This window comes from Tachypleus tridentatus, chromosome 8 (genome assembly GCF_004210375.1).
Source record: "Tachypleus tridentatus isolate NWPU-2018 chromosome 8, ASM421037v1, whole genome shotgun sequence".
NCBI classification, from domain to species: domain Eukaryota; kingdom Metazoa; phylum Arthropoda; class Merostomata; order Xiphosura; family Limulidae; genus Tachypleus; species Tachypleus tridentatus.
In genome coordinates this window covers 72734186-72756328 of record NC_134832.1, presented here as the reverse complement: position 1 = coordinate 72756328, position 22143 = coordinate 72734186, and the positions used below count along the sequence as shown (strand labels likewise).

At 35.2% G+C, this 22143-nt stretch overlaps 2 protein-coding genes across 3 annotated transcripts in view; both read right to left on the bottom strand.

The window, feature by feature from the left end:
• The window catches only part of LOC143222662 (uncharacterized), a 70621-nt gene extending 59264 nt beyond the window's left edge, over nt 1–11357 (bottom strand). The window contains exons 1-2 of one of the 2 annotated variants that reach the window (XM_076449468.1): nt 11024–11357; nt 10703–10829 (exon numbers count right to left, since the gene is read on the bottom strand). The gene's annotated coding sequence lies outside the window, so the exon portion shown is untranslated. The remainder of the gene's footprint in view (nt 1–10702; nt 10830–11023) is intronic. The other variant, XM_076449467.1, reaches the window with a different exon arrangement.
• Nucleotides 11358–12448: 1091 nt separating this feature from the next.
• Nucleotides 12449–14530, bottom strand: LOC143222658 (uncharacterized). Its single transcript, XM_076449452.1, has 2 exons — nt 14064–14530; nt 12449–13582 (listed from the first exon to the last, which is right to left on the bottom strand). The coding sequence occupies exon 2, from the start codon at nt 13477–13479 to the stop codon at nt 12940–12942; it is 540 nt and encodes a 179-aa protein (XP_076305567.1). The 5' UTR covers nt 13480–13582; nt 14064–14530; the 3' UTR covers nt 12449–12939.
• Nucleotides 14531–22143: the final 7613 nt, after the last annotated feature.

The following is a 22143-nucleotide window of genomic DNA, read 5'->3' as shown; positions in this document are numbered from 1 at the left end:
AGCACAAGTAGAGTCGCTAGTAATCACTCACTATAGCAATAAGGAAAAACTTCTGCTATTGAAGTAATGACAAGTATACATCCACTGTTAAAGAAATTACAGCGTATAATTCATTTTACGAAACGTTCACAATAGCTTTAGCAGTGCTGAGTGGCCTCTGAGCTTTAAAACAGGCAACATTAAGCACTGCTGTCACTGACTAAACGAATACAGTACCCATACTTACTACATATAATTTACATTAAAATAACAGTAAAACACAAGTGATAAGGGGAGTGGCTTTGACAGTACACAACACACGTTTATAATATATGGCTTAACAGGTGTGTTGCCTGCAGATAACAGCGTTATGTACACAACTTCACGGTCATATTTTTCTAACTATAAACATTCAATAACAAAACCTTTCCATAACATCCAATATTTGTGCACGTACAAGATACGTCATGATTTTATCAGAAGTTACAGCTTTTACACTTAGGAAGAATATTGTGTTTTAAAACAGTCACGACGTTCCGATCACCTGTGTGCTTGAGGATGATTTTTTTTTATTTACTCTTCTTCACTGTAAAAGCTGTAACTTACAATAAGTCATAACTGTGTTCAGGAGTCTATCTCATACGATAGGTTTTTGTAACAACACAAGAAAACAGGACTATTGTAGGAGCTGTCGCCATACGAGGTTTCTTTTTAACAATGTAAACGCATGAATATTATACAAACTCCTGATGTTTGTTTTTTTGTTGTTTTTTTTTACTTTCGCGCAAAGCTACAAAAAGACTATCTGCGCTAGCTGTCCCTAATTTAGCAGTGTAAGATTACAGGGAAGGCAGTTAGTCATCACCACCCACCGCCAACACTTGGGCTACTCTTTTACCAAAGAATAGTGGGATGGATTGACCGCCACATTATAACGCCCCAAAGGCTGAAAGGGCGAGCATATTTGGTGCGACGGGGATTCGAACCTGCGAACCTAACATTACGAGTCGAATGCCTTAACCCTCATAGCCATGCTGGGACACGAACTGCTGATGCACGAGTTGTTTATTATTTTTTTGTGATAATATAAGAGAATAGGACTACTGTATGAATTAATAATACTCATATTTTGGAAAACAGAAAATATTTTGTTATAAGATACGTCGAATAACGAAAACCTTACAAGGTTAAGAGTAACAAAACAGAACAGTGTTGTGATAAAGTTCTTTTAGAATGGGTTATGTGTTTATTGTTTGCAATCACTTTATTTACATAGAAATGCAAGAAAATACGACTAAAAACGTATATGCTGATTCACAGAAATCTTGAAAGTGTGTACAAAATAATGCAGCTTTAAACGCCACGTTTATTTTCAGTAGCGCTTTCGTGTGATACAAGTAAGTCATACAAGAAAAGTCGATGTACAAGCGTCAAACTAAACAGACTTAAAAGTAAGGAACATTATACGGAATTAAAAATCACCAATGTTCGTGTTACCGAAAGTAGCGCTTGAAACACCGGTTTCTAATGTAACAGCAGGTGTATAATATAGGTAAGTTTGAATACAGCCATAAATGAGAATGAAATTATTTAATAAAGTTATAAAAGCAAAAAAAATGAGCTCAATATAAGGAATATACTATTTGGAAAACTGATGGGAGAAAAGCTCGCTTGCCATAAATGATTGTGAAACATTTTCACATATACACAGCATACCACTTCAAAGTGATTCCTGAACTTGGTTTTTACATTGATGGCACTGGTTCACATTACTACAGAATAAATAGAATGAGAAAATAGAAGGCAAAATATCATCTTGATCTGTATTGTAACTGTCATCATTTGGATGGATATATAACTTTAGAACACAGATGTAAGTATCAAGAAGACACACAATGACTGTACAAGAGAAACAACTTTGTTCTGGAAAACATTTGTGTGGTACACAATAGGCAAGTAGATTAGTAATGAATACACATAAGACTGTGTGTGATTAATTAATATAACCACAAATACAGTATGACAATTACTAATGCATTTCTTATCACCTCATATATTTGCATCACCTACTAAGCAGCACACACTTCTCAAATGCATAGAAAATATTTGCTAAGTAAAAACATACCCAGAGAGAATTTGTTTTTAACAACTGGTGTTCTAAAGAATATACCAATACAGAATTCACACGTTATAAAAGAAAACACAGTACACAATTCATACGTGTTCTAAAGCAGAACCCAGCACACAATTCACTCATGTTCTAAACAAGTACTCAACATACAGTTTATACATGTTCTAAAGCAGAACCCAACACAAGGCTGAAAAAATAATGTCAACAAAAACTTTAGACAGGAAAGTATATGTAATGAAAACGGAGAAGCCAGTAATATAAGGATATTATTTTCCATGTAAAGCTAAGACTGCCGAGTCTGCTATATAAATACTAAGCGGATCAAGTGATTAGTCCATTCTCACCCTATCTTCTTTGATCACATTTTTCAAGTTCACCAGGCAGCCCTACATAGCTCTTACATTTAGTAATACTTTTTTTCCTCCCTAATACTTGTGCTAATTATCATGTAAATCCTTGGATCCAGTACCGAAAACGTAAAACCCCTTTTGACTCCACATATAAAGAATTAAATTTGTAACTTTTAAGAGCTGAATTAAAATCGTTTCAAATAAGTTTCCTTCGCTTCTGCGGGTGTCGAAAAGGCGTCTACATATAAAATTCAACGTTATTTTGTGATAAGCCTACTATTTATTATAGAAGTTAAACTGGTGATTTGGTGGTAGTCTTTTCCTTTGTCACTAAGTAAATACAATATTGAAATATCTCTCTGAGCATTCAGAAAATTAAAACTAAACCACTCCTTATACACAAAGCTCGAGTTATATAAAACTTGAGATCTTTATAATTCATTATATAGTAGTCCAAAATGGTTTAGTTGTGTGACCAATATTATGACATTGTGCTTAATTTATTATTAGCCTTGCTAGAGTACCCTTTTCTGGGTAAAATTATGTAAATTCATGATTAATGAAAAGTTATATTGCAACATGCAAAGTTGTTTTCCTTATATGCGATTGTAAAAACTGCAAAAACGCCCATAAAAACTGCAAAACATAAAAGGTGAAACTGCATATTACATTGTATTTCTGTATGAACCTAACAAGCCTTCTTGCCAGACTTAGTAAATATTCGTAAACAGGGGGCGAGGTAGTGGTAAAAAACGCAAAAAAAAGCCTCACAAAAACCGCAAAACTGGAAGTTTATAAATATCTTCCCACAGACCCAAGGAACCCATTTACCAAAATTGGTAAAGATCCATCTACAGAGGACGAAGTAGTGGTAAAAACCGCAAAACTGAAAACTTATTCCTCCGCATGGACCTAATAAGCCTCCATATTAATTTTAAAGATCCATCAACACCTTGCGAAGTAAGTATATGGACATATAGCACAGTACTATTATATTTATATAGATATTATACAGCAAACCAGCTTTTACGTGGCAGCTGCTTAGGCTATTGTAATTTTCTCGATCTCTTAACAACTTCGCAACAATACAGCCTTCTAAGAAATTTGGCCCGACATGGCCAGGTGGGTAAGGCACTCGAATCATAATCAAATATGATCGTCCTTTCAGACGTGGGAGCGTTATAACGTGAGGGTCAAAATTGGCTGTGGTTTGGGTTGTGATGACTAGCTGCCTTGCCTGTAGTCTTACACAGCTAAATTAGGGACGGCTAGCGTAGATAACCTTGTGTAGCTTTGCGCGAAATTCAAAACACAAACAAACAAATTCTAAGAAAAACTTGTTTTACAACAACACGTGAAAGTAAAATACCATCACATGCTTTAGAACGCGAGACTGCTTAGATAAACCTTGGTTACCATGATACTTATGCAAAAATATATATAAGGGCAGAAAATATGTTACTAAATATATATATATATACATATAAAAATTTCTTTTTAATACAATATGCAACGCCGCACTTCGAGGCAATTCAAAACAAATACCACTTAACATAAAAGCAAAAAGTCAGATGCGTGTAAAAAATAAATCGATAATTACGTTTTTTTTAATATATCAGTACATTAGGTCTTACAAATGTGAAGGTTATGTTTATTTCTCACAATCGATTTTTATTTTGACTTTTGTCACAAAGCTACTTGAATATCAAATACTGTGCAAAATCTGCATATACTACCCGCCCCCCTCCGAAAAACTGAAAAATCCACCATGTTTATATTCCTTTACGCATGTAGAATTTCTGTGAATATTATGCAAAAAACATCTTGGACTAAATAGTCAGTGGACATGGGAATCCACCTCCCCCCCTCCATAATACACCGTGTTTAGGTTCTTTAACGCTCTCTCTACAATTTCTAACGAAGTTAATTATTTGAACGTAACAGAACTAATTTTTCATGCACACTCACACATAGTGAGTATCAATACATAGCTTGTTACTTGTACAACAGTGTAATCAATACATTGTTATTTGTACAAACGTTTATCAACATAAGTTACAAGAAAAAACGTCGCCATACGGCCGCATGTTTCTACTAGTAAATACCTCATTAAAAAAATTAGAGTAGTGAACATTTTCTAAACAAAAAAGTATTCTTTTTTCTGGGAAGTAATACAAGGGAAGAGACGTTTTCGGATTGTTTCTTTAGTGATACGTAACTTCATTAAAAAGATTCAATGTACAAAGCTTAATATTTTTATATATTTTACTAATATAAACTGTAATGCTCTTATATATGAAAGGTGATACCGTTTATTGAAAGATATTTTATACGAACTACGAAGTCTCAGTACTACATTTAAAATTGTATCAATAAACATATAGTCAAATATTAACGTGCAGTCCGAAAGAAAGTTGTGTTTATTTTTTGAATTTAGAGCAAAACTACACGAGTACTATGTGCGTTAACTATCCCTAATTTAGCAGTGTAAGACTAAAGGGAAGGCAGTAGCCATCACTACCCACCGCCAACTCTTGGGCAACTCTTTTACCAACGAATAGTGAGATTGACGGTACGTTATAACGCCCTCACGGCTGAAATAGCAAGCACGGTTGGTGTGACGGGGATCCGAACTCGTAACCTTCAGATTATGAGTCTAGTGCCTTAACCACCTATCCATTCCATGCCTGTTTTCATTGTAAAGCGAGTACTTTTTATTTAAAACTGTGTTATATTATACAGAAATGGTTGTTACACATACTACAGTTATTTTTCTAATTGTCCAAGTTCTGAATACCCAAAGTTTCAAATGTATGAATTTTTGTTTGTGGTGTCGTTTAATATATAGCGCATGAGTTTTGGTATATACATAGATACTGAAAAACGCGCTACCACCGTAAAAGTAAGATGATTTATACAAGTGTTTAACAATATTTATTTTTTAAGAGTTTTGCAGTACATTTATTTAATATTAAGTACAGTAATAGAAAGGACTGACAAGGTTTTCAAATAATTCATGCGCCGAAAAACCATCCTATTGAATTCCTAAGTGAAAACGTGTCATATATATATATACTAATAATAAGATAAAAAGGTCGCTAAGGTTTACGGTACATCAATGTTTCGTCTACTTCCTACCCCAGTGGTTCCCTAACTGGGGGTAAATTACCCCGTGGGGGTAATTTAACAATTTATCGGGGGTAATGGAGGGGTGACAGAAAAAAGTTAAAATTCTGAAAATCAAGAAAACATTGAGGTAGCTGGTATTAGGATTAATGTTAACTTAGTCTTAGTATGTAAAGTTGTAAATTAAACCTATTTTAAGTATGTAATAAAGTTAAACCAAATAATAATAAACATCAAAAACTAATATACAGTAGTAGAAAAGAAAAAAATATGTATCTAAGTGTGTGGTGACCTAAAAGTATTTTGACAAGTATGCTTCAGAACACAAGTCACTCAGTAACCCTGATGACTCATCGACGTGTCCGGTACGCGTCATTCACTGCCTGAGGTTGCCTCTATTTCACACTGTCAGTTTCTATGTGAGCATCAGCCGAGGTAGACAAAACCTGGTATGTATGTGTACTGCCCTGTGGAGTATAGTTAGTATTTACCTACTATTACATCATTCCTATGCTGAATAAGCTCTTTTAATGCTATCCAGAATGCCATGAAAAAATAAATAATAAGTTCACATTGTTCACACTTTTTCATGCAGTTTTTCCTTTTCTGCAGATTAAACAATAAAATGTCTAAAAAGCGCACCTACTCTGACGCCTTTCTTCGCTATGGCTTTGTGAATTTACCTTCTGGTGGAGAGGATCGGCCACAATGTGTAGTATGTCACAAAGTGTTGACAAATGAAAGCCTCAAGCCATCAAAACTCTCAGCTCACCTCCAGAAGTGCCATCCAAATCTTCAAAATGAGGATCAGGCTTATTTTCAGCGCCGGGCTGTAGCACTGAAGAATAGTTCGGTTCATCTGGAATTCAAGCCCCCAAAAGCTACAAGCTGCGGTCGAAGCATCTTACTTTGTTGCATATAAAGTTGCCGGACAACAAAAATGCCACACCATTGCAGAGAATCTGATTATGCCTTGTGCATACGGGATGGTAAGCAAGGTATGTGGGGAGGATCAAGCGAAGAAACTGAGTGTCATATCTCCATCAAACAACACAATCCGCCGACGAATCGATGACATGGCATCAGATATTCTGTCCCAAGTTACAACAGAGATCAAGGAAAGCTCATATAGCAAATTCTCCTTGTAATTTGATGAATCGTGTGACGTAGCCAGTTGTGCTGTTCTCCTTGGGTTCGTTCGTTACGTCCACCAGGACAAGACCAAAGAAGAGTTCCTATTATACGAAAATCTGCTGACAACCACGAAGGGAGAAGATATCTTCAATATCATCAACAGTTTCTTTACCACGAATGGATTGGATTACGTTCAACAGGTAGGGAGAGATGTTTATATAAAGTCTATATTAGTATAAATACAATGAATTACATGGTATATAGTCATATAGTTTTATTTATTGTACAAGTAGCTGTAGTGTAGCTAATATTTTATACATAATTCACAAAAAAGTATCGTGCCTGTCGTACTGAAATACTAAAGTACCAAAATAAATTAAATTAAATTAAAACCATATAATTATAACGCAAAAGATAAGTAAGAATGACTCACTGACGCAATCTATAATAGTTTTTCTTTTTTAATCTAGGTCTCCGTCGATGATGGGTCGTAATCGTGGATTACGGGGCCTCATACAAGCTGTGAATCCAGAAATTTCTGTAGATCATTGCATCATTCATCGGTACTCTCTTGGATCAAAAAGCCTGCCTGGTAATCTGATATTAGTGTTTGAAGATGTGTTGAAAATCGTCAATTTCATCAAGTCCAGGGATGTGAATTCGCGCATATTCAGGGAGCTGTGCAAGGAAATGGGAGAGCAGTATCAAGTTCTGCTCTACCACACCGATGTTCGCCGATTGTCACGAGGCAAGATTGTACGTCGAGTCATTGAGCTCCGAACGGCTCTTAAGGAATTTCTGAAACAAGAAGAATCTCCTTTGCTACCAAGTTCACTGATAAGGAGTGGCTTGCTCGACTGTGTTACTTGGCTGACATAGTTGCGGAGCTGAACAGTGATAATCTGCAACTCCAGGGCCAAAACACGACTGTCATTGATGCCCATCACACTGTGACTGCATTTCTGGGAAAACTGAGACTCTGGATTCGACGCTTGGAGAAAGGAGTGATCGCTCAGTTTCCCACCCTAGACCAGTTTGTTGAGGAGAATAGTTATGATACTGGATCACTTTTACAGACCATCAACAAAGAGATGAGCGACCATTTGAAGGGGCTTGAAACAAGCATGCAGCACTACTTTCCAGAGAGTGACCTAAAAACAGCCAGTCTTCAGTGGATCATTTATCCCTTTTCTGTACCTGATGAGGCCATTCATGATGGTGATTTCCCTGCAAAGGAGGAGTGGATCACAATGCGAGCAATTAAAAGTGTAATTCAGTGTAAATAAATTATATAAATAAATTGTAAATAAATAAAGTGCAATATATCTCTAGTTTAATTTAGCCATATATATCAATGTTGAAAACATTTTGTCAAAGGGGCAACATGCTTAATGTGGCATGTTAAGTTGGGTAACAAGCTGAAAAAGTTTGGGAACCACTGGTTTAGTGGATCTGATGGCCTAGATGACCAAACAAGTCATATGTTGCTCTTAAATTATATGTATTTATATGTAAAGTGCTAACAAATACTACTACTCATAGCAACTCATTCCATAAACCAATTGTCTTTTTAACAAAAACAAAAAAACATCTGTCTTGACTATACTCTTTCCTGTTTTCTTTAAATTTTTAACTTGTAAGCAGGGGTTTATTTTAACTTTTCCAGGAAGTGGTTAGCTGAGCTAGTGCTAGAGAAATCCACCAGCAGAAGAGACATTCCACTAGCCAACTGCACTTTTCAAAGACTGCTTATTAAAAGTGTTGAGTTATAATTTGTATTAAAGAAGGAATGTTAAAGAAATAAAACATCTCCACATAATATATTGCAACAACTATATAGTCACCAGGATGCCACTGTAAACTTTTCTGTACAGCTTAACATTAATAGAAATAAATTAATTTACACAGGAAAAAAAAGAAAAAGGTTGTGTCCATAAAGATGGTTAGTGTTTGAAATATAACCACCCTCAACCAAATCAATCCCCACAAGCATGCAGTCTTACTTAGAGCATTTAAAATCTATACATCTGTACACAAAAATACTTGGTAATTTAAAATGTTGCAAATGTCACCTCCAAACATGAAGATATCTTCCTTTTTTGATATATCATGAAAAGGGAAGTAGAGTGGTGATTAATTTATCATGATTATTGAACACAAAGTAGCTTTACATTAGTATTTAAATATGGTATAATAAGTAAGGTATAGAGTTGTCGGCTTGGGCTAAAAACTCCTGTGCGTATAGCTCTGTAGATAGAACATCAGAGTTTTAATATGATCTGAGGGTTTCTAATCTGGCTTACTCGTGAGAAAATGCATTTCACCACTTTCAAATAACTCCAAAAGAAAGAAAGGATCTTGACAGTTCCAACAGAAGGTTATGCACTAGTTTTGATATCTCAAACAGAAAGAAAGGTACTGGTTTTTTGATAATTACAAGAGGAAAAAAGTTAGTTCTTGAAAATTACCACAATTATGTACTGCTTTTTGGTGTTTCCAATATATAAATGATACTTGTTCTGGATAATTACAATAAAAATAAAAGATACTATCCTTGTAAAAATTTTAATCAGTAATAATAACAATGCCCATGTATTCATACTCTTATATTATCTTATATTGTAGTATGCATGTAAACATAATTTACAAATTGTAGAGTACTGTACATATACACAAACAATTTAATCACCCTAAAATATTTAGCTTTATTCTTCCAAAGATAAGTTTCTTACCTGTGTGCTAATGCCAGATATGATTTCTAGAGATATGCCTTAATGAAGGAGTTTATAATTTGAAGAAAAAACAAAACACCTTGCCCAAGGACCAAAATAAAAAATCTACACATTCATTCTGCATTCCACAAAAAACTAGAATGTAATTTTTAACAGCAAGTACAATTATTATAATTCTGTTGGCAGATATATGTTGTTGGGAATAAATTATACCATATTTTGCATCCAAGTTTTTCATATGAACCTAAGAAACTAATAAAAGAAGTTTACCTTATTTCTACCATGTAACTAAAGTGGCAATTAATGTGCATATTTAACAATTTAAAACTTTTGTATTTCTTATCAACTTGTATATCCTTCCTAGAGTTTAAAATCAAACTGTAGTTAAAAGTAATAATTGTTTTGCATTAACTTAAATGTTTGTTTCCATGAGAATTACTAATGATTTGTGAATTAAATGTATATAGTTTTGATCTGATACACATTTTACATTGACTGGTGCATGCCAAATACCTGCAGTTCTGAATTTCCAAGAATTTGCACATCTTCCTACAAATCTAATTTTCAGCAGCAGAATACACAATATAAAAAATAAAAAAAGCCATCATGGTAAAATTTGGTGTCCTAGGCACCGAGTAATACAAGAAGTCCTTGTGAAGTGACATAAAAACAAACAAAATGAGCAGTAGTTATAAATTTAACAGCAAAAGGGTTAAAGCTCTGTTGACACTTCACTTAAAACTTTGGTCTTCTAAGAAAAGGGAGGAAAAACCTATAAAAAAAAAAAAAGACTCTAAATTGTGGACTTGTTTCCACAAGGACATAGGAGGATTAGATATATGTAGAGCATGATTTATGTAATTAAAATTATTATAGGTTTAATGATGTTATGGTAATCTGTTTAAAGATGGAATGAAACGACTGTGGGTATAAGCTTTAATTTACATAGTAATAGGTTCAAGCTATGAAAGCCTAGCAGCAGATCATGCTGCAAAAATGACTTTTTTTATGTTAGAGTAATAAATTTGGAAATGGTTTGCTTAATAGCAGGTATGTGCAATTAGTTTTGGTTGTTTTAAGCATTTAAGCTATATCCTTACCAGAATAACTTTTTGTTTAGCTCAAAGTCAGTAACTTTCTCTGATTGGAACTTAATTATCAACATAAAATTTGATATTTCAGTTAGCTAGATTTATCACTTTTATGAGCTATATTTGCCTGTTAAGTTATAGGCAATATTTTGAACTTACAGGCATAGGTTAAGCACTGTGATGACATATGATAATAGTTCAAAAAGATTATCTTCAAATCAGCAGGCAAACACTGTTGAAGAAATATTTCTACTTCATTCCAGCCTTTTCTAGTTAAACCTTGCTTCTAAAAAAAAAAGATTTTGTTGCTTTAGTGACTGCTGGATATCATCAATGAACCAAACAACATTCCACTAACCTATTCTTACTAATATTAACAAAAGACTATTCAACTATGGTCATCCACATCTACACCAAATTCAATCTGGTAAAACACTTAAATCTGCATTATATTCTAATCTCTAATACAGAAAAACTTACTGTCTCTTGATTAGCTTGGAAGATATCATCATCGGGTGGTAGAGGAAGAACAATCCAATTATACTTCCAAAGCTCAACAGGGACCTTCATGCGTTCAAAGTCTTTCCACTGGAACATTAAAGACTCAAAGCATGTCAGACAGGTGATAACACTTTCCCCTCTGTTTATTGCTAGAGAACCAACTGGTCTGGGATGCTCGATGAGAAAAGGGAAATCTTCCACAGATATGGAGCGTGTGCACTTCCTGTAAGTTGTGATTCCACATATAAAACACACGTAATGGTAAGTATCGTACTGACGTTGCCAGGGGTTGCTATCTTCAGGATAAGGTGAAGTTTCAAAGCATTCCACTGAGCTGTCAACGAGTGATAACAAAAGTACACACAAAACAGCTGCTATCTTCTTTAAGAGGCTCACTTCCATCAGGAGGCATATGTTTGAACAGAAACGGGAAGAAAGCTGTTTCTTCTTGGTTTGGATGTGCCCATAATGAATAGGTTCGAGTTGCTGAAGAATATTCTCCACACACAAAACACACTGCAGCAAAGTGTAAAACCACCTTCTAAAGGATCAGCAATTCTTCTGCTCAGTTGAGTTTTATCAGGTGTTGCTGCATCCTCTAACTTGAATTTTGACTTATTTATGAAAGAACTAGTACTTGGTCCAAAACCTGCATCTTGGTATGTTAACTGTGGTAGTGTGCGAGTTGTGAATACAGGATTAACTGTAGTTAGCAACACTTCATTTTGGGTTGAGTTTGCATTTCTATTGCAGGCATGCTTATCTTAGTGAGAAATCTGAAGTTGTAGAACAGAGACCTGTGGTGAAGCATCATGAAGTGAACCACATGATGTTAATGAACTTTCAAGTTTTACAGTTTTTGTAAAAGGTATTTTATATTGTCTTTTTTCATTTGGCATTCTAACAGCTTCAAATGTTTCCCACTGGGTTTTCATCCAAGTTTGACATTCGACACACACAAGAATTCTCCCTTCATAGTCAAGAGGTTTTGCTGTAATTGGTCTAGGCAAATCTTTAATAAATGAAAAAAACATTGCTCCATTTTGAGGATTAGTGTTCAGAAATATTAGTTTATCTGCTTGCATAGATTTTCCACATAAATAGCAACCTGGGACAGAAGGTATAGAAACAGGTTTAAAAGCTCCTGTTAAATGAAGTTTTAAAACACTAGTCAACTCAACTGGAGCATCACTCGTAATCTTGTACAGTCGTTTCTCTTCTGGAACTCTGGACCTTTCATAGCCTTGAAACTGACAGTACAGCTTTCTGTAACAACAGGAACAAATAAGAGCTGCTCCATCACTTGATAATGGAGAAGCACCAAGAGCATGTCTGATCTTCCTAAGAAATGTAAAATATGGTTCTTTGTTATTGGTTGGACATGAGAATACAACTTGAATCTCTTCCTATATATTACGAAAACCACAAAGAAAGCAAGTAAATTCTTGCTGGTCCATAGAAGAATTAGAGGAATCTCGTGAAGTAACAGGTTTCTGTGAAACAGCACGACTACCAGAAAATGTAGCTTCCTTTACTTTAAGATTTTGTTCAGTATGATTAACATTATAACGTTGATACAAGTCCCACTGTTGAAGTAAGTGTTGGTGACAAACTTTATATACTTCAATTTTTCCTGATGAATCTACTGGTTTTGCACCCAAGGGTGCTCTATGCTGTGCTTAGCTAGGAAAAAATGGGCAATTTGAAATAGGTTTAGTAAAAAATGTCAATTAAACTATCCTTAGAACAACAATCTCCACAGTCAAAACGCACATTAACATTACTATTTTCTGCTGACAGTCTGACTTCAGAGTTTCTGGAAGATCGAACCAAGACACTGAGATCAAGTGCTTTGTTATCTTCCGAGATAATTCCATATTCTATTTCAGATCTTTTTACTTTATTGCAGTTACACTGTCTGTCACATTAGACATAATACTGGGTAACTGTTCTGCAAGATCAAGTTTCAAACTATTTGTAGGTGGGGTTTTTGAGCTAAGATCAAAAATGTTTACAGCATATTCTATATCAGGGGTTCCCAACTGGTGGGTCGCGACCCCCCAGGGGGTCGTGAAGCCTTGGCAGGGGAGCCGCATAGCCTTGTTAGAAGTAGCTTGGGATAACATTAATTTTATTTCATCAATTACATTTTCAAGTTGCGAGTGCCAAAAGGTTGGGAACCCCTGTTCTACATGCTTGTCTTGTTCCAAACCAGCAAATGGTTCATTATCAAATCTTTTAAGCCAATACATTCTTCTATTATTTGAAATTCTCTTTGTTTCATAGGCTTCCCACTGCTGTGTCAAAAAAGAATAACACAACAAACAAGCAGACACAATACCATCAGGTCCAACTGGATTGGCTCCTTGAGGAGGGGGGATGGTGTTCAATTCCTTGTTGTCTTGGTTTAGAATAAAGACTCTGCTTAACTCCATCTTTACCACACACAAAACATATAGATGACCTCGAAGTACTTGGCTCTTCTTTTATACGCACAAGATAATCGGTATTAGACATAGCAAGTTCAAGACGATAGGCCTAAAATTAAAATTTAAGAATAACTATAAATCATAAACGTAAGCCTCTCAATTTTAATTTGCCGATTATATGATTTAATGTTAAATCACCTAAAAATCGCAATATTATTTTCACTGTCACTGAGTATGCTGTTTAATATTAAATCTGTAACGTTAAAATTATCATAAATTTTAATTGGTAATCTTATATTACAAAATTGTTACTAACTTTCCTGATGATAATAATAACGTTTAAACCAGCTGGAAGCATTATAAAAACAACAACAACATTAATACAGAACGAGATAAACAGGGCATTACCAACATTGTACAATGAAACTGAGCTCCAGAAACAGGCCTCGTTGTTTAGATAGTAAACATTCGTGGACAATTCAGAATTAGATAATACGACAAACGCCAGGTAACCCTATCACCGTAACTTAAGTAACACTACAAACAGTGCTAGAATTACTGTAAAAGAGAAACGTAAATCTTACACTTACCTTTACGAAACATTATTGACTTAAAATACTGTACGTTTAATTCATTTGGAAACTTCAATATTCACTCACGGAAGCAATTAACTTTCAAATATTTTTGTTATGAAACAATATATATTGAATACTTTAATCTTACAACACCGTAAAATTCGCATTCCACCTTACTCCGACTGCAAAATTTACCCATTTCATGAACATATAAACTGCAAGACAATAAAAAGTAAATAAATCCCAACAAGCTTTGCTGCGAATTCAGATGAGGGCGCAAATCTACCCCCCACACAAGAAATTACCTACAGTTTCTCATACAGTCTTATATACATTTGTAGGGAAAATTGCTCCAAGTTGTGGGAATTATTCTTAGATCAGAACAAGAGCTCTTACGGCAACTTAAATTTTATTTTCTTACGATAGTTTAGAAGCACAATAATTACATCTTTTTTTAAAAGTTATTTAAAGAAACTGTACCCTCGTACAGTTAAGTACTTCACAGTTAGAGCATGCGCTCATTAGTTTGCTGTGCCATCTGTTGACTAAGTTAAAAACCAAATAAATAAGGAAAACAAAAACATTTCAAAACATCCAACAATTTTTACCGTTGACTAATATATTATTTGTATTTCTACTATTTCCTTCATATATGCTCTAAAGTACATATATTTCTGAAACTTAAACAATGATTGAAGATTTATTAACAAGTTTAAATCCTACTTTCTTGTGTCCGCATTTTATTTATTTTTTGATATATACGAATAAAAACTTTTGGATGAAACGTACGTTAATTATATAGATCAGGTTGGTTTGGTTTGTTTTGAGTTTCGCGCAAAGCTACACGAGGGCTATCTGCGCTAGTAACATGTAGTAAAATAACAAGTTTATCTAATTGTTACCCATAATAAGTATATGTATCTTACAGAATCTGACATTTTGAGGGCAATTTAGTTGTTTGTTCAATATCATTCTATTATCTAAACTTGAAATAAAATGTGTATTTATTCTAATTTTAGAAGGTGAATTTTCAGTGTTTTATTAATTTTTAAATATTTTGTTTATTTATTTTAAATATTCGAACAAAGCTATACAAAGCCGTCCCTAATTCAGCAATTTAAGACTAGAGGGTTTGTTTTGAATTTCGCGCAAAGTTACTCGAGGGCTATCTGCGCTAGCCGTCCCTAATTTAGCAGTGTAAGACTAGTTATCACCATCCACCGCCAAATCTCGGGCTACTCTTTTACCAACAAATAGTGGGGTTGACCGTCACATTATAACGCCCCCACGGCTGAAAGGGCTAGCATGTTTGGTGTGGCGGGTATTCGAACCCGCAACTGTGGGATTACGATTCGAGTGCTTTAACTACCTGGCCATGTCGGACCATATGGATCACACCAAAGAGTTAAAATAACACTTGTATTAATGGAAACAGTTCAGATCAGAAAAAAAACACATAAAAGTAACACGAAAATAAAATAAAAAGCTACATCACAAAGTGAATTACAGTAAGAGTAACACAGACTACTTCGCATATAAGTTAAGAAGAGAATTTTTGCGCTTAAATTTTGACTTGTTCTTCTGAGTAGTTTCTTTTCTATGCTAGAGCTGTGATCAATGAATAGATGTCATTAGCACAACTTTTAGAATAACCATATTTTCAATTCATAAATTGACTTCAAATGAATAAGATGTTTTATAACATTGCAATCTAGATTGAGATTTATACGTTCATAGGTGAACATTAAAAGAAGTATACAGTTTAAAGTAACCATTTAGAGAATAAAAATATGTAAGTTTCACAGTAATGTGATCAAATGATCAAAAGGTAATATAAATACAGCCAGGTAATGAATAATCGTTTCGCTTATTTCATTGGTCAGCTGAAGTGTGACTTGTGGCACTGTTCAACTCGCCTTGAGGATACTTTAAACATAGCTTCAAAGTGTGTTATGAACACTATTAAATTCCGAAACAACCAGGCCAACTTTCAATATTTCAGTATTTATCATATTTTACATGTGTGCCCATCTGTGATATTTCTGGATTAGTTGGAAAATATTCTGACCGGTCTCTTTCTTTCTCACTACATTTTTTTTAAATTCTGCACACACAACCAATTTTTTGAAACTTCCTTAGGGAATAGACTGAACAATCTACCATTTTATTTGTACACTTAACACTGACATGTTCTGTACGGTTTCGCTTTTACTTGAAGACAATTTTATTAGTAATTGTAATGGGCTCGACTGAGAGTGTGAGCAAGGCTAGCAGGCGAAAGGTTAATTTAACATGTCCTTCCCTTTATCCCTTGCGCTCTTAATTTTGGACCGGTTTAAGACGTTCAAAACACTATTACTCTAGGAAATATAAAAAAAAATCTCACAACATCATTCTGCATACTGAATATTCCACAAACGAAAATGTTAAAACAATAAACAAGCTACATTCATTCGCAGCGGTTAGGCCTACTCATACTGATTTCTACTGTCGTAGCTACAGCAAGATTTTGGTCATAGCATTAGTATAACTACGATATTATTAAAGGGGTAATGAGAGAAATATGTTAAACACTTTAAATACGTATATTTAAAATCATATATAGTTGAGAAAACTTTAAGCTTGAATAAAAGTTTAATTCTTGAAATTACAATTACAGATTATTTACATTTAAAGTTTGTAACAAAGATTATTTTTATTAAAATACTTTAAACGCTGGGAGGCTGAAATGGAAGGTTTTAGTTCCTTATCTATATAATGTATAACATTTGTATATGCTGTAAGATGTAGTGTTTTAAACTTGTTTTAGCGAGTGTTAATTTACGTTCGCCGTTTCTTGGTTGTAGAAACATGTTCAGCATTTTGTGGCTGTGAATTCGTGTTAATAGTGACTCAAGTCTCACTATTCAAGGCCTCCCGCTAGTACAGCGGTAAGTCTACTGATTTACAACTCTAAAATCAGGGATTCAATTCCCCTCGGTGGGCTCAGCAGATAGCCCGATGTAGCTTTGTTATAAGAAAAACACTCACTATTCAATTAGAGATAGCTTTTGTGTTACACTCAGCATTAATGAGAACAACATCTGGTAGCTTTATGTTCATTGAATTACCTCAAAGTTAGCTGACATTTTACTATGTTTTTTTTTTCTTGATGTTTTATTTTCTAACAAACAAATTGTAGTTTGTCGTTCTGTTTAACTAAAATGAAGTTGTTGTTGCGACTGTCCTTTTACATGTATAGGTTTAACTATACATGTGTGAAACACTATTTGTTAAAAGCAAACATAAACACCAGCTAGAGGGAAGAAGCAAATGATAGGTCAGCAAACACAGTTTTTACAAAAGACGAAAAAAAAACAAAAAAAAAAACATATTCAGTTTTACAGAGAAACGTTCAACTTTCAACAATCGGTATGACCACGTGGTTAAGACACTCGACTCGTAATCTGAAGGTCGCGTGTTCGAATTTTTGTCACACTAAAAATGGTCGCCCTTTCAGTCATGTGGGCGTTATATAGTGACAGTCAATCCCACTACTCGTTGATAAAAGAGTAGCCCAAGAGTTGGCGGTAGGTGGTGATAACTAGCTGCTTTCCCTCTAGTCTTACAGTGCTATTTAGGGACGGCTAGCGCAGATAGCCCTCTTGTAGCTTTGCGCGAAATTCAAAAACAAGCAAACAATCAACAGTCGGAAAAAGACCAAAGCAAAAATGCTAAGCAAGCACACCACAATAAATACATCCAAAGATTCGAAGTCTAAGATCACAACTTAGATTAAGACGTTTAAGTAGCCTAAATTGTTAGAGAAAGTTTGATTCTGTTGTAAACGATTGTGAGGACTACGAATAGACTTATCTATTGGTGCGATCCCTTTGCAAGACAAATATAATTAAAACTGCATAACTGACAAAAATATATTAAAATAAAGTAACAGGTTGAACAGTCGCCAATTATATATATGTATTGTTATTTAAAGAAGGATGACGTTTCGAGGTAGCACTCTTCGTCAGATCGGACAGTTTACAATAATGGCGCATGCGCAGAATTCAAAGAACTTGCGTGCGTAGTGTTTGGAATGTTGACGGTGTAATTTATAGGCAAAATTACATGTATTACATAAACGTTAGAAGTCATGAAAAGTAGTGGTGTGTTTAGGTAGGAGCTAAAGGGGGGCTCAGCCCTAGGGCCCAGGGAGCGTAGCCAGAAATGACCATTGAAGGGGGTTTAGTTTGAATGCTTGATGCAAGCACCGCAGGCGCGAAGCCATGCTAGGGGAGTCCGGGGCATGACCCCCGGGAAATTTGTTAATAAAAACATAAAAGAAAAGCCTGAATTATGCATTCTGAGACCACCTTTTTGGCAGATTTCAGAATGGCACACTGAGATGTTTGTCTTATTTTTTTAATCATAAATAAATATATAGGCCTATATACATAATATATAACTTAAAGCTATCATGCCCAGCAAAGTAGGCTTACAGTCCTGTCATCAATATATAAAATACAGAATCACTCAGGAGAGTGCAAAATATATGTATAGTGTCTATAATCTGTATTCAAATATCATGGACAGTGAATGTTCAGATTCCCTGGATTTCAAGAATTAACTTCACAAATAAACAGTGGGTGGCACCTGGTAGCACCATGGCACTAACCTTGTACCATTTGCGCCATCTATAGTGAATTATTCACTATAGATGCGCCAATGGTACTGTGATGTGACGTTGACAAAAAGAATGTGATGTTGACAAACAGAAGTTGCGATATACAATTATTCACTATGTCAAGCCTGAAAAAGCAAAACACACTGCACAGGTTCTTTAAACAACCCATTTATAAGGTTGAACCTGATCAATCTGCTGCAGCCAATCAGGTTGAATCAGAATTGTCAGAGTCATCACCGTGGCTTTCTACCGTGCTGCCACTACCACCTCAGGTCCAGTCTGGGACATTGGAAATTATATTTCTGATGATGTCAGCACTGGTAAACAGGTAAGTCGATTCCTCATTATATTAATTTTGTATTAAAATCATGCAAACACTCTGATGAGTTTTAGACTGAATATTCATTGCTGCTAGTGATTGTAGGCCAACAGCCACAGGATGTTAGGCTTACTCTGTGAAGTACAGCTGTAAGCCTTTCTCTTCGAAGTTATTGTACTCTCATAACAAACTTTCTTATGTGCAAAGTAACGTAAGTAGAACTAAGTCTTTCTGTCTCTTTAGATAAACGCTGAAACCAAAATATGCCTTCTTTAGAATGCCTGGAAGCCAGGGAGTGATTACATTTTCCCCCAGTGTGGTCCAAGAAAGCTGCATTTTCAGCATCGTTGGCTTTCACAGTGGAGATGGCTACTCTACAGTCAACATGCAAAGGGTGTTTTCTGCAAGTACTGCTTTCTTTTTGCAGGACAAGGGTACGATGGTGCTACCTCTATGAGTGGGAAATTCAATGGTGTCCAGAGACACATAACTGATAAATTCCCACTTGCACCCTATGTACACTGTAGTACCCATTCCCTAAACTTCTGATGTTTGTGAAGAAGTTTCTGTGCGAAATTGCATGGAAGTAATTTCTAGCACTGAAAACTTTCTTAATACACCCAAACAAAAGCACGTTTTGGCTCTTTACGTGGAGAATAAAGCAACTGAACTGAAAAAAAAAATTTGAAAAGTCTCAGCCTCATCCGGTGGGTTGAGAAGCATAACTCAGTTATTGTAGATTTAATCCATGCAGTTGCAGGTGCCCTTGAGACCATATCAGGTTGGCAAGATAGAGATTCTGTCGCGTTAGCTAATCAATTGTTATGTTCTATTACACAGCCAGAATTCATCATAACTCTACTTACCATTGCTAAATTGTTTTCCTTTAATTTACCTCTGTGCAACTTACTGCAGCAACAGAACATTGATTTAGGTGCTGCGACGTATCATGCAGAAATAGTGGAAGATTTAATCCACTCAGAAATAATACTGTGAATGAATTTAACAACATTTTCTGTGAGGCTCAAACTCTGTGTAGTGAACTTCAAATTGACATCATAATGCCAAGGCAGGCTAAAGACAAATGTACCGTGCTAACCCACAAACCACTAGATCTGAGGAGTACTTTCGTATTGTTGTCATTGTATCATTTGTTGATCACTTTCTTTCACAAATATGTGACCGTCTGTCCAATCACAAAATTCTCCTTACAAACTTCATGTGTCTAATACCATCAGGATCTACCACAGAATGGTCAGAACAGGGTTTGGTACAAATCACTTGCAAACAACAGACCAAAAAATGTCATAGATGCATATGCAATGTGCAATGCAGAAATGTTCCCAGTCATTTCTAGACTGTTGAAAGTATTTTCCACACTGCCTGTGTCAACGAGCTCAGTAGAGCGTTCGTTTCAATTCTCAGAAGACTCAAAATGTATTTGAGAAATACCACCACTGAAGATCGATTGAATGGCCTGGCCTCATTATATATTAATCGTGATATTAAAGTTAAACTAAACTGTGTATGTCTATGTAAGAACAAACAGGCCTTTGAGCCTTTCATAGATATTCGATTGTATTTCTCTAGTTCTGACAAAACTTGCTGTATTAAAAGAATGTTCAATCAAAAATTTGCATTTGACCATTTGTTGTGTGTAAAATTATCTGCCATACAATCATGGATCTTTATGAAACTTTCGCAGAAGGCAACTGAATTGCCTAAAAGTTTAGGGTCCATGGGGGTAACCCTCTGGCTACGCCCTGCTAGGGACTATGGTTTTAATAGGAAACCATTGAAAATGGTAAGGTTGTTACTACCATACTAGTCTCAGGACGACGAGTATGGGTAGTAAAACCTACCAAAAAAGCTCGTTTATAGCAATTAAAATTTTGGCAAAGAATGAAAAAATAAAAATCTGCAGGATAGAAAAGCGTTAATTTAAATCAGAAGGTTGTCGCGTCCCCAGCTTAAAGATTTATCATCTTTCGAGTCGTTCTCTTTAGTGAGTGTTTGTTGGACCACTCATATGTCAAAGAATCGGAAAGTTCTCAACTGAGTGGTTATTAATGGTGAAATACACCTACAGGTGTATCTTGGTTCTACAATATAATTTTTTATGTTTCGTGCTCAGTTATGAATCGTCGGCCTGTTTGTCCAATGTATAAATTATTTCATCTTTTGCTAATTATACAGATATATCTCGTGTAGCTTTGCTCGAAATTCAAAGCAAACAAAACAGATATTAAGCTATGGTGATCGGTAAGTTTACGGACTTCTGACCCTAAATCCAGGGATCGCTTGTCGGTGGTGAGTGAATGTAGTTCATTGTGAAGCATTGAACTAAAACACCAACAACTTTCATTAGCCTTGTGTTGCACTTCTACCAAATGTTTGCAAAATATTATGTTCAATTGAACACATGAAAAAAAACTTGCATGACTCTTGTTGTGGAAGCATCATTAACAACGTTTAAGGAAAACACTTGAATGAATGTTACAGATATGATGAGTTAAAAGCTATAGAGAAGGACGGACATGTTATATGAAAAGGATTTATCGTTATAATTCATGTCGCCACGTACGATCACAACCTATCTGATGCTAGTGTTGGTTGACAACAGCCATACAGCATAGTTTGTATTGTAAAATGATCCCTCGAAAGAATGTCACATCAAAAAAACACAGACCCTTCATACTTGCTTTCCATAATCCACCCACTGTGCAAGGATGTCGGTTAAGCATCGTTTCAATAGTCTGATCGCACAGAAATCCATATGTTTTAAGACCAGAGGCTTTACCGGTATACCTTTACATGGAGTAATATGATACTGGTTTCATTCTACAGCTATCTGTGACGATTGAACGGATGTGTCATGTAACATGATACTGGTTTCATTCTACAGCTATCTGTGACGAGTGAACGGATGTGTCATGTAATATGATACTGGTTTCATTCTACAGCTATCTGTGACGATTGAACGGATGTGTCATAGAAGTATCTTTGTTCACACTTATATCGTTTTTCCCGGACGGAGATTCATTTTGCGTAGGTTGTGCACAAGTGAATGGCTTTTGACGCCGACTCATGGATTTTACCTATTATATGACATC

Excerpts from the sequence above, each read along its gene's own strand:
- LOC143222658 (XM_076449452.1), bottom strand. The coding sequence starts at position 13,479 with ATGGAGTTAAGCAGAGTCTTTATTCTAAACCAAGACAACAAGGAATTG.